This window comes from Phallusia mammillata, chromosome 1 (assembly GCF_965637545.1).
Source record: "Phallusia mammillata chromosome 1, kaPhaMamm4.hap1.1, whole genome shotgun sequence".
Lineage (NCBI taxonomy): Eukaryota > Metazoa > Chordata > Ascidiacea > Phlebobranchia > Ascidiidae > Phallusia > Phallusia mammillata.
Window position 1 is genome coordinate 9,081,482 of NC_137252.1, and position 12,627 is coordinate 9,094,108.

The 12,627-nt window shown below is 41.3% G+C and overlaps 1 protein-coding gene across 1 annotated transcript; it reads right to left on the reverse strand.

The window, feature by feature from the left end:
* Window positions 1–1,486: 1,486 nt before the first annotated feature.
* On the reverse strand, window positions 1,487–12,080 carry LOC145204375 (uncharacterized). Its single transcript, XM_080076894.1, has 3 exons — window positions 11,634–12,080; window positions 9,887–10,044; window positions 1,487–3,566 (listed from the first exon to the last, which is right to left on the reverse strand). Exons 1-3 carry the CDS (start codon window positions 11,932–11,934, stop codon window positions 2,289–2,291), a joined length of 1,737 nt encoding a protein of 578 aa, XP_079933020.1. The 5' UTR covers window positions 11,935–12,080; the 3' UTR covers window positions 1,487–2,288.
* Window positions 12,081–12,627: the final 547 nt, after the last annotated feature.

Sequence of the window (12,627 nt, forward strand, 5' to 3'; positions counted from 1 at the left end):
GTTGAATGCACGAATCATGAACAACGCGTGAAGAAGGATTAATTTAGAGAATTAACCTCGTTACACTATGGGATTATGCGAATATGAGGCTTAAAGTAATAAAATCAAGCAGCATAAGTGTTACATTTGTCGTAAAATTTGTGGTGCAAAGACAGAGTAGTTATAGGACACTTACAGCTGTACGCTAATTATTATGACAAGTACGACTTGTTGAAAGTATTTTAGTAGATTTTGTGTGTACCAATGTTAAAATACTTCAATCTACTATTTGACATTTACCCCAAAAGCTGCAAAAAGCCCTCATAACCTTCTGCACCAAAGATGATCTGACTCTGGTACACTTATTTCTCAGCGATCATTAAAGTATGAATGCTCTTATCAAGTAATTCAAACCGTTTCGATTTATTAGTGTGTATAATAAATTAACAAGTAAACCAAATTATAAAATATTATTAGCATTGCCGCGTATATTTATTTGCTAATTTTATTGTCTATCGAATTTTCTCCACTTGATTTACACCCATCTGATACAAACTCCATGTACCGACATTTTAGGCATTTTTATGTTTCTTTAGGGTAATTATTTTTATGTTTCTTAGAGTGTGAAGTTACAGGATAAAATTTTTAGCGTTTTTCAGAAACATAACGAGGTCAATTCGAAGCTATGTAGGTTAGTTTTGTTTAGATCGACTGTTTCGTTGTGTTCGTCACAAGTTGTACTTCAGCTGAATGTTAAACAACGGGCTTCGTGGGCACCATTTTATTGAGACGAAACAAAAACCCAAGGCCGTATTATAGTTTTCCCGCCATTTATAAATCCGCGTCTATTCATTGCTATGATTTCGCGAATATATTGCGTTAGTGACACAAGTACTAAATTTGCTTTGAAGTTAATATTTTAGTGGAAGTTATCATAAGTTTTCTGCCTTCAGATAGATGTAAGACCAAACAAGAATGGATGACTTTTTGTCGTTTGCATTTTTTTGCATTACATGTTGTGTGGCATAAAACCTTAAAATTTTTTTTTTAAAAGCTGACTGAGGAATTTAATCACTTATAGAACACTTCGCAATATGTCCAACAATATAAAGAAACGTTATACGCAGTGATTCTCAAACTGTGTGCCGCGGCACACTAGTGTGCCGTGAGAGATTTCCAAGTGTGCCGCGAAATATTTTCTGATTAAAGTGCAAACATTTCCTCATGTTTTAGGATTTATGACGAAATACTGGTGTGCATAACAACGTTTCCAAGCTCATATTTTTGTTCTTGGCAATGAAAAACATCCATAGCCACCAGAATAAAGTTGAAAATTAACATTCTGTGAACAAGGTTTTTTATGTTAACCTGCGAAGTGTGCCGCAAAAGAAAATTATAGTTTTTTAATGTGTCGCATGCTCAAAAAGTTTGAGAACCACTGCGTTATAGTATGAAATACGGCTTGGATTATATTCTGACAGGATGAAACACCAACCTTATTCACGGAACTTTATTTAAACATAAATCACAGAACAACAATACAACATTCGAACAGGGCTAAAAAGGCTGAAACTCGTTTCGTGAAGCCAAAGAATAAAAACGAACAGGATTGTGATGGGAAGACAAAAAACCCGCTCTTGTAACATGCACATATTGGCACATTCAAAACTGGATAAAAACCAAATGCGATTGACAATGGTTACGTTTATTTTAAGATGTGACAAAACTTGGCTTTAAACGTTACGGCAAAATGTAATGCGAGAAAGCAGATTTAGCAACGTATTGGCTGTTTCTTGTTGTTAGGAAAATATGTCTTTACAAATTTGTTGTCAAATCTTTTTTTTTAATTCACAAGCTTATATGCGACTTTTGTGCATTTCTCGTTTAAAAAGGCAGTCAACATTTTTCAGGCTTTGCACAAATTCTTTGATTCCGTAAATGTTATACCGGCAATATATATGGCTTTTGTTTTTGTTGTTGTGAAGAGCGTATAGCTCGACAAATCAACGTCTTGCATAGACGAGCAACAAGCGGTGGCCAAAAATGGCAATGGCCTGACGTTTCAAAAAATGGCGCTTCTAGCTAAGCTAATATGGCAAAACCAACAGGCATGAAGTTTTGTTGGTGGGTTGTGCTCGAAAAACAAATATACTACAAGTCTAACAATAAAATAAATAAGTAGGAGGAGACTGTTATTATACGTTGCATAAAGTAATGTTGGCTCGTATTCGCAATTCTGCAAAACGGAGCCATATATTCCCGCAAGTGTGGAAAACAAAAACGCCGCAACAGCGGAAACATAAATTCAGTTACAGATGGACTCCGTTTGTGACGTAACCAGCATTGGCCAGCTCACCGTGGAAGTTATGGTGCGCATGCGCAGTATGGTGGTGTTGGTTTGCCTCATGCCCGTGACCATAGAATCTGTTCTGATAATGGTGCGAAGCAATTGTCGGGTTGTAATGGTCAGTGTGTGTATAATGGGAATTACCGCCATTCATGTAGGCTGCCACCATAGCAACTGCCGTAGTTGATGGCGATGCCTGCGAGGGCACTGTATGAAACCCGTTGCTGGTTCCGTAATGGTTTAGTTTGCGGTCTTTTGCTTTGGCGCGCAGCGAGGCACTCGGAGACGCCGGGAACGCAGAACTGGTGTCATTGCCTGCGCTGGTGCTATAGTCGTGAGCCCTGGCGTGGACCGGGTTACTCGGGTATGACGTCATCATGAGGGTTTGCTGGGAGGGTGAGGTTTGTGGGAAGGTGTGTGGAGTACGATGCACGGGTGAATAGTCGGGCCGATACCCAGCGTAAGCCGCCGTGTCCTGGTACATTTCCGAGACCGATCCCTCACTCCCAGACAACATGCTTAAGTCCTGGGGCCGCTGCACGCTACCATGTAGGGTTGCGGAGTGGGGGCTCATCAGGGGGCCGGTAGGGGAGGGGTGTCCGCTGCTCGAAGTGGAATGGCGCTCACGGGGATTTCCGCCGTTTGCCATGGGATTTAAAACCTTGTTTGAGGACATCCAACTGGTATAGGACATCGCCATGTCGGAATTCGGGTTATACATGTCACGCGATTCTCCGGAGTTTTCGTAAGCTTTTTCCCGGGTGGGGTCGCCCTGTTCGGCGAAAAAGCGCGACACTGAGTTGTCCACGGCTTCCGCTTTCGGAATTGGATCGTACATCTGATTAGAGACGCTTTCCGCTCCGTTGCCCTGAGGTTCGTCGTCTTTTCCTTGATCAACGAAAACGTCCTGACTCATTTGTTCCTCGTTTTCGGGAACCGATTCGCTCTTCTTCTTTGACTTTTTCTTTTTTCTCTTCTCCTGACTCGTTTTGTTCTCATAGCTCGGTTTACTGCTTTCATCGACCATGACGTCATTCTTATCAGTGACGCAGTCGCCTTTCGATGACTCGGTCGTATTCGATGGAAGATCTGTTTTGGTTTTCGAGTCATCACCGTCCGCTTGATCGCTTTTTGCGCCTGATTCTTTTTCTTCGCATCCTTTAGTGGTTGCACTGGCATTGGACTTGGATTGCATTTTCAATTGTCGTCTCAACTTTGCGCGCCGGTTTTGAAACCACACCTTTAAAAAAACAATTCTATGTTACAGCTAAGTACTCTAGTTAGTGTGTATTTGCGAAGAATTGTAAGTATTTTTAAAACTTATTTTTGGAAATTGTTGAATACGAGTGTTTATAGACAAAAGTAAAAAACAAGGCATTTTTTACATCAAGCTTCGCTAAAAATGTAACACATCACTAAAATTGAAAAAAATAGTGTGATAAATATTGATGTAGCATTTGTAGTATGTATTCATGGCAAAATCCGGTTAATTGTGTTCACAACTGTCCAAAGTATCATATGTAATAAATTGACTCCACTACAAAAGATATTAAATAGACCTGTTAAAATCAAATCCCGAAGATCAAAATGCTCTTATTTGTCACTATTATAGGATTTGTATCATCTCATAAATATGGTAAATATAAGGTTGCGTTTGTAAATCTGGGTCAGCATGGGTCAGATTAGCTTTGAAACGCGAGGACTCATGTCAAACATTAACTACAGGCAAGTGCGGATTCAATTCGCCGTATCAAAACACCTCAGTCAACAGGTAGAACAAGACAGAAGGCAGAATCCTGCGTAAATGTTTTCACAAGATTTACTCCCAAGGTCTCCCTGTAGCCCCATTAAGCCGTTCCATGCCTAGTTGGCTTACATAATGGCCAGCGGCGCTTTTTGCCCGACAAAATTGCGGGCTCTAATCAGCTTAACGTGCTTTTCGCCTGGCTGAAAGGGCTAGGTATGTCCAAGGGGCCCATCAGTTTAACGCTACGTAGACGAAACGCCTTATAGGCCTTACGGGGGCCCGTGTGGTAAAAAATGATTACGGCGTCTAAAGTTACCCGTGGATGAAAAGTATTAGGTTAAAAAAACAGGAATTTTGTCCCGCTGGTGACCCGATGACCTTTGCCATTGCGAAGTGGCGCGGCTCTAAGTAGACTCAGGCGAGTTAATAGACGGAGTGTTGAGGCAGTTACGAGCGTTTTGTCTGGGCGGGGGCTCGCTGTTTGTGCCCATTGCATGTTTTGTTTTGATCTCCGATTCGCCGGAGAATTTAGGCAACAGTCGCGTGCACCAGGGCGTAAATATCAAAGCGGTTAGGACTGCGAGGATATACTGCGTTCCTTATGCGCGGGCACTTTCGTTTCGGCGTAGGGCGAACGGCTTGTTGTCTGTCAAAACCCACCAACCACTCACCGCACTTATGTAATTATAAATCGTTCGACGATGATGGGTTAACTCGGAGACACCCGTTACTAGCGAGTAAAACCCGTAAAACAGGGTTAGGCGTATCGCCTAGCAAAATGGCCGATGCGCTAGTTTAAACCTATTGCTCAGTTTTTTTTATTTCGAACAAAATCTCGTCGATTGACAAAATATCAATTGGGAACATTTGGAACAACCAATTTCTAGATTCCGAAATGTTACAGACACAATAAAATAACTGATCAAACTAGATTTGCTATTATTTTGAAAACCAAATTCGTTGAAATAAAACGATAGGCAATCACAAAATTTCTTAGTTACAGCTAAAGTAGTTCACATGCATTTGTTTCAATATTACGGATTTTAGTTTTTACTGACTTTGGTAGCAAGTTACATTTGTCTTCGCAAACTAATTCAACATCATCTCAAAAAAACTTAAACTATCATTTCGGTCAAAAGTTCGCAATCAAAGCATTTAGAAGAGCTGTCCATGCGTCAGTGATAATCCAATACCCCCCAAAAGCTCGTCACCCCGAAGATTTGCGCAGGGGCTACATGACGTGGAGATTAGTCGGCGGGTTGTCAGTCACTAGTGAGTACATTGAAAAAAAGCGAAAAAAACAACAATTAGAAACACTTAAAAAATACTTCAGTTGTCAGGCACAAGGGCCGACGATCCAGTGAGCAAAGAAAGAGATTCTTCTCTTTTCTCGCTGTGTTTGGAGGCGATCTGTCTACAGCGGTTTCGAATGACAAGGTTTTCGGCGATAAAAACGTGTGATTAAGTGCAAAACCGTGGTGCGAATATTTGCAAGTGCTGCTGTTTGTCTAGAGCCCGTTCCGTCCCGTTCGTAATCCGCCTCCCAAGCACGAAAAATTAGCCGCGGATGTCATTGTTGTGCGCTCGAGTGCCGAGTGAAAACAAACCAGCTTGAATGCAGGAATTTTTTATTTATGTGTTCAGTAGCAGAATGCATTTCCACCTCGTTAGTGTTCTGTTGTACATTTCTCGTAATTACGCTATTGAAATATATAGAGCAATAAGCACTGCGCCATGAAGAAATAATGACAACGAGTATCTTATGAACTCCACAAAGAATTATGACTAATTGTTTAAAACGTCTGGATCCAAAACATTTGCGTTTAAAGTCGCTTATTTTTTGGAAACTCTTCACTAATATTGTAAACGGAACATACACAGAATTTATTTAACGCCCCAAATTTTCGTGACATAAGAAATAAACAAACTTGCATCCACAATTGCGTGTTAATTTTTTTTCCACCAGCTGGATGATTTTTTATGCACGTATTTTAATATGAAAGGTAAACGGCGGTTTGCCCACTACAAACATACAAAATCCGACGCAAAATATATCACCTCTGCCCGATTACGGTTTTCAAAGTGACGTGGCGCAACCCCCACGCAGCCACGCAACAGCAACAATGCGCTCATAAGATCGCAGCTGATACAACAATTTTCGCGGTGCTAATTAAAGGCGACATTTCCCTGACTTGGCAACGCGGTAGCGAAGTTCGCTTTGTTGTTCAACCATCGCAATCGCTGAACGCTGTTCGCGGGCGACGAGCGTGAAAATGTCGGCGCAGCGCCAGCATCCGAAGCCGATGTCATGGTCATGGCCGTGAATGTACACACATCCGCACGGAATTAGTTGGCACGTTGGCATTGAGGTTTTTCCAAGCGGCGACGGTGATATTATGCAATGCGGACGCTATAAAGGCGCTAATATATGACGACTACGGGTGAACCTGTGGGAAAACAAACAGAAAAAAACTTGGAACGCGCTACCGGAAAACGCCATGAATGGAATAATTTGTTGCTTTGTGGCAATACAAACAGGCTCGGAAAACGTCTCACAACTTGTCGGGAATCACCTTAGCGGCCCGGGGGCGTAAAAGTTAGCAATATCCGTTGATTTGTCATTTGTAGGCATCTGCTCCACCTCGTTTAATCTAATTTCCGACACCTCGTCAATGTCGATTCATTGTGAAAGTTTCTTTAGGTGTTTCGCGTCCATTTATCACAAGGAATTGTCGGCGGAAGGAAGCGAAATTTTGTTTTGCCCGCCCGAGCTTTATTGTGTACGGGCACACAATTTTCACGATTAATTACGTACTATATACGTTGTTGCTGTTGACCATTTTTTTGAGTTCTTATTTCGTCTAAAATGGTATTTATTTTTTCTCTATTATCTAATAAATTTTGCCTATTTTGCAATGTTACGTATTTTGTGCACATTAAATATAACCCCCAAAAATGTTGTCTTGCTTTCAAAACATTTTTAAATATTTGTGAAGGTGGTTAATTTTAATTGTATCAAAAGTCAAAAGTTAAGTGGCCATTTATGCAAGTTTTGTGGTCAGTTATGCACGAATATGTTTGAAGCAAATTGTTTTGGGAAGATATTATCAAAGTTAACATTAAAAAGTGATTTATTAATGCTATACGACCAGAAAAAAATTACATACAGATTTTGCCAGTGTTTCTAAAAGAATTCAATGCAATATTTAACTACGCTAACTTTTACTTGCCAACAAATTGCCTTTGCAATCCCAAAAAATTAACTGTAGCGTCAAAATTATTTAGCATCGAAGAAGTAGAGTATATAGGGCGCTAAACAGCACGCTAAAGTTTCAACAACTCCGGTGGCTCAAACCTTTGCCGCTTAAGCAGTAAAATGTTCACACTTTTCCAATCATGGTGCGAAAGATTTCATTATGGGATTGAAACGATTTATTTTGGATGCGCGGCGAAACCAAAAGTCGACGGAGGCGAAGAAAGAGGCCTAATCAAATTTTCAGGCTCAACCTCGGGATTACAAGCAATGTGGCGCGAGAGCGGGTAAAATTAACAGGATAATCGAGTTAGACAACGCTTTGACGTCTAATTCGACAGAAATAATCGAATTCCGGGTAATTAGGACTAATACGGGTAAAGTCGAAAAATAGAAATCGGCCGCGCATTCCAGGGTGAGAAAACAGTTGCTGTTGATTATTGTTGCGCGCTGTCAATTACCCCATTTTCAGTCGCGCCCCATCTGCAAACTTGACACCATGGGAACGGGACAGGACAATGGCCACATGCGCCCCCTCTGGCTGGGCACACACGACTGGGGCGAAAATGCGACAATACTCTCAATCTCGAGTTAAACGCCACAGGAAAGTGGCAACAATCGTTTTTCGGCCAGTTGGCATCGTTCGCACAGAAATCGATACAATTCGGACTGCTAGAGCATTGTAAATCATGAGTGAAAACAACCTGGCGTATAACACGATACACAAGGGGCTCAAAAGCACAAGCAGGACCTTCTAGAAAACAAAAGAAACCGCTTGGTGACGTAGTCCTAGAACAGGTTGCGAAAATTCTTGTCAGTACTGGCAAATAAACTGTTGCCCAAACTCGATACTTTAATCAAGGCATTGTGATCTACCACATAAAATCGCGTTGTCAACGACACAACGATTCGATCATGTGCCCTTCGGGGGTCAGCTGTCGTAACAATGGACGCCGCGACGCTTGGAAAGCTTTTTCCATCAGTCGCCAAAACGCGGATGATTTACCCACCAGAGTGACACAAAGAAAAACGGGAAGTTTGGAATGAAAATTAATTGGCGTGTAGCGGGATCGCGACGCCCAATTCGCAGCCGCGATTGTTGCATTTTCGCCTTCGCCTAATTATGAGCTTAGATTACTTGGGAACTTTTCCGGCCAACTGTGACTGGGATCTGACAGAGGATTATCTACGTCTTAGCCAATCCGTTCCTATTTCAAATTACGCGATTACAAACCGCTGCGAAATAAACAAGACTTTATCAAGCGCTGCAGTGTTTTTACATTGAATTAAATTAACGACCTGTGACACTAAATTAACGCTTAGCGCTAACGGTGTAATCAACCAATCATGTGGGGTATTTAAAGTTATTGGTTAAGTTCTATAGTTGCTGAGGACATATTGTTTTACCATGTCATGAAGTACCAAAATTTCCACAAATACCAATTTACATAAATCGATTGTAATACATGGACGGAAAACCTCGCCATTTTTAAACTTGACTTTGGCACTCGCGTCGCTATTTCGACGACGCACGGCTCGGCTGACATAGAAAACACGCTAACGGTTTTCTCGCTTTTAGTGGTTCGTCTAATTGTCCCCAAAGTTCACTTCAAATCCCGTTGGAGCCGCCCACAGCCCGAGTCAGTTAACTCAAAAGTGATTCGACCCTTTTCGCTTTGATTGATGCCAAACAGTTCGCAAACCCGAAAACAGATTTATTCTCTGTTCTGGCGAGCCGGAGTGGCAGTTGCCATAACACGTCGAGAAATGCCCGCGGACCGTTTTGCGGCGTCGACCCCGTCGGGCTTTGCTTCGAAACGCCCGGCGCCGCGATTAGTTCAAGTTAGCCGGGTTCAAAGAATCAGGAATTTTTCAATTCACGAAAGTTGATGATGTTTGTGGTGCAGCTTCGGTGCGGGTTGGCGAGCTTGCTGGTGCGGAAAAGAAAAAGAAGTGATAGGGATCTTTCCAGCCGACCGCCCGACCACCGCTCCCCCCTTAAAAAGCTTCAACCAGCAACAAACCAACGGCGATTTTACGTTAGTCTTAGTCACCAGCTAATGACGTTATCAGTCAGTCGACAGGAGCCGTTATACGTCACCGGTATCGGTAGAAGCCGCCCGTTACTGTTTGCGCAGGGTCCTCCCCGCTCTCACTTAGACTCTTGTATCCTTTGTAAGCAGACTATGATTGATTTCAGGTCATACGCTAGAAAATATTATCTGCAAACGTTTGTGGCCAACACCGAAGTCTTTCATGTTGGTTTAAACAGCATTTGATGGACGCAGACAAGCGGCAATTAGTGAAGACTACTTGTGGACTTTGTTTCCGCTCCTATTTAACATTGTCTTAAGTTTCAAAGCTTTTCGCAATAATTAAAAATCCTGGTTTTCAAAGAGATCCCGGCATCGCTTGCGCAGTATACGGTTTTATAAGCGACCAAATCCAGAATCTCCCAATAAATTCAACCGACTCAATCCTACAAGTGACCAAATCCAAAACATCCCAAATAAAAAGTCCAAATCCCCAACGTGAGAAAGAAATGTATTGTAAATCTTACCTGAATTCGGGCTTCGATAAGGTCTAGGCGTATCGCCAAGGCCTCTCGCATGAAAATATCCGGATAATGTGTGGTATGGAACGCCCTTTCCAGTTCCTCCAATTGCCACTGGCTGTAGTTGGCCCGTGCCCGGCGCTGTTTTGATGGTTTCGTGTCGTCTGGAGGGAAAGTGTGGCAAAACAATTAGCAACTGTTGACTCAACAAGCCAAGACGTGCCAATGACTAATGTGTCGTCTAGTTTAAGCTCGATATATTTGTACCCATGCGATGGCGTCCATTAACGACGTTATTGTCACAACGTTTAAAAAAAAATTTTTTTTCGAAAAAAGGGGAAATGTAAACAACGAGTGTCTGAAAAGTTTTAGTGCTTTAATTGGTTTTGTTTTGGTGAACGTTAACGTTAATTGACACTACTATGAAGCATCCCAATGTTGAAGGACGTTTGTATAATACTTCGAAAAGGCAATTCGAAAAAAACACTCTTGGTGTTTGTGTTTTGGTACGGAAAACTGCAAAATGGCGAAAAATCATGGCAATCATTTTTACATTGGGAAAATGCTATGAACACATAACATAAATGGTTTCAATCAAATTTTTAAGATATAAGTCGAATACCTCTGTCAAAAATTGTGAAGAAAATACAAGCACCTTTATTACTTTTTGCTTGTCGTAGGAATATTTTTTTAACAGGGCAGTTAATATGCATTAGTTTCGTTTTTTTCTCACAGGATTTTTTTAAATGTGCGAGGGTAATTTCTCATGGTTCCATTGGTTCCAGGACGAAAAATAAGATTAGTAAACGTGTGGCCAAAAACAAATTCCGATGTTTGTTGCCACTCGCTTTATGCAGCACAACAAAATCGTTAAAGTAATCTGTTTTCGCTCTTGTTTTCTGACAAAATTAGGTTTAAGAGTAAACTACCAGTTCACATTTGTCTAGATACGGTTTGGATTCGCATTTACCCACTTAGCAGGGTTTGCATTTTGTTTGGTGACAATCGCGGAAAGGATTAGAGCCGCGAGAGGCTTCGACGTCGCAAGAATCCAAGCGAAAATCAACAAAAACAGCTTTAGGGGACCCACGTGGCTCGACCAAGTTGTGGTGCAAATAATTTTAAAGCCGTGAAGAAAACAATAGCAAGATTTTCAGCGCCGGTAGAAGTCACCACCCTTCCCACGATGATTGGGGAAGAAGATGAGAACTATCATCATAGGCACAATCGTTAACATTTATAGAGATTTTTGACATTGTATAACTCCATAAACTTGTAGTTGTCGAAAATTATTCGGGTTTCCCCTTTCAAAGCTAGCGACCAAATTTTTTAAGCAATAAATTACATTGCAAGGTTTGATTGCCGTTTACACACAATGATGTAAAAAATTGTTTGAAAAATACATTTATTACAGCGATTACTTGAATTTGCAAGCGTGGTTGTTGATTACAATATTCAGTTGTTGTTCAAACTAGCTAAAAGTATGACAAATTTTAGTTAATAACCGTTTGTTACACACTATTAAATCGTGTAAAATAATTTTGATTAGGAGAATGATTCAAATATTTATACAAATCGTTGAATTAATGATTTTTAGGACCTTAAAAAAACGCTTAAATTACAAGTTGATAATACGAATCTATTCCGTTTTTTGTCCGGCTATTTGTAAAATCACATTTCGACAGTTTTGGGGTAATCTAAAAAACGTTATTTGTACATAAATTGCTTAAACCCAAATCGCAGATAAACTTACCGAAACTTGCATTGTACTCGCTTCCAACGCCAGCAAACCCAGCTGCTTGAGAAGCCATCATAAGTGCTTGTTTACAAGGATCAGACGGGACGTAGTTCTGTAGAAAACCGTCGTAGGGTCCATACATGGCGGCAGCAGCTGCGGCGGCGTGGTTCCCAACGTGATGAGGGTAGTAATTCTGCGGGCAACCGGACGCCGTCTGGCCCGCTGAAGGGGACAAAGAAAACCCTGTTGGTCGGTGGTAAAGTGGAGGTGGGTATGTCATCATTGAAGATGGAACCAGAGATTGGGGACCGTACATTATTAAAGTCCAGTTTGTGTCTTAAGGGAAATCACGTTGATAACGATATCGCGCTGCACAAAATGGCGATTTCGCCCCAAGTGCAATTGCGTAGTCTCAAATGAGCGCTCAGCAACTAAGCGCTAATGTTTACAGTAAGTGTTATATTCTGATTCTGTAAGTAAAACACAGGTAAAGTTTAACTTGCGGAAAAGGTACAAAATCTGTATGTGCCTTGCAATTCATGCTGCCATTAAATTCTTCAAAGTATCTAACAGTAGCCATAAACACTTAACAACAGAAGCGTTTGCTATAGATTTCTGCACTGTTCCAATACATCTGCTTCACAATTGCAAACCACTCTCTCTAGTGCTACCTGCGTTCATGTAAGCAACCTGCTGTGTATCTTTTGAAGGGGAAAAAGGCGTGCTACCTGGCGTACGGCGCATAGTCGCTCCACAGGTCACAGACAGAGGTCGATTGAGGCATGTGGAAGCTCCTTAAATCGCAACAAAGTTCGTGACAAACGCTAGAAATGTTAGTTCGATTCCCAAATAACGATACCACTATTATGATAAAATTCGAAGAACCAGATTTTTTTGAGCTGTTTTTAGGAAAATGTTAAAAATAATTATTGCCTTGAGGTTCTTCTTTAAATGCAACTTAGGTTGACAAACACATTTCCCCTGTAGGCCTTCGTGGAAAACAAACAAC

Bases quoted from the DNA above. Each gene is read 5' to 3' on its own strand.
- LOC145204375 (XM_080076894.1), bottom strand. From the start codon at position 11,934: ATGTACGGTCCCCAATCTCTGGTTCCATCTTCAATGATGACATACCCA. The intron at 10,045-11,633 runs GTAAGTTTATCT...CTTTCCCTCCAG, and splicing joins CGAGTACAATGCAAGTTTCG to ACGACACGAAACCATCAAAA. The intron at 3,567-9,886 runs GTAAGATTTACA...GTTTTTTTAAAG, and splicing joins TTATCGAAGCCCGAATTCAG to GTGTGGTTTCAAAACCGGCG.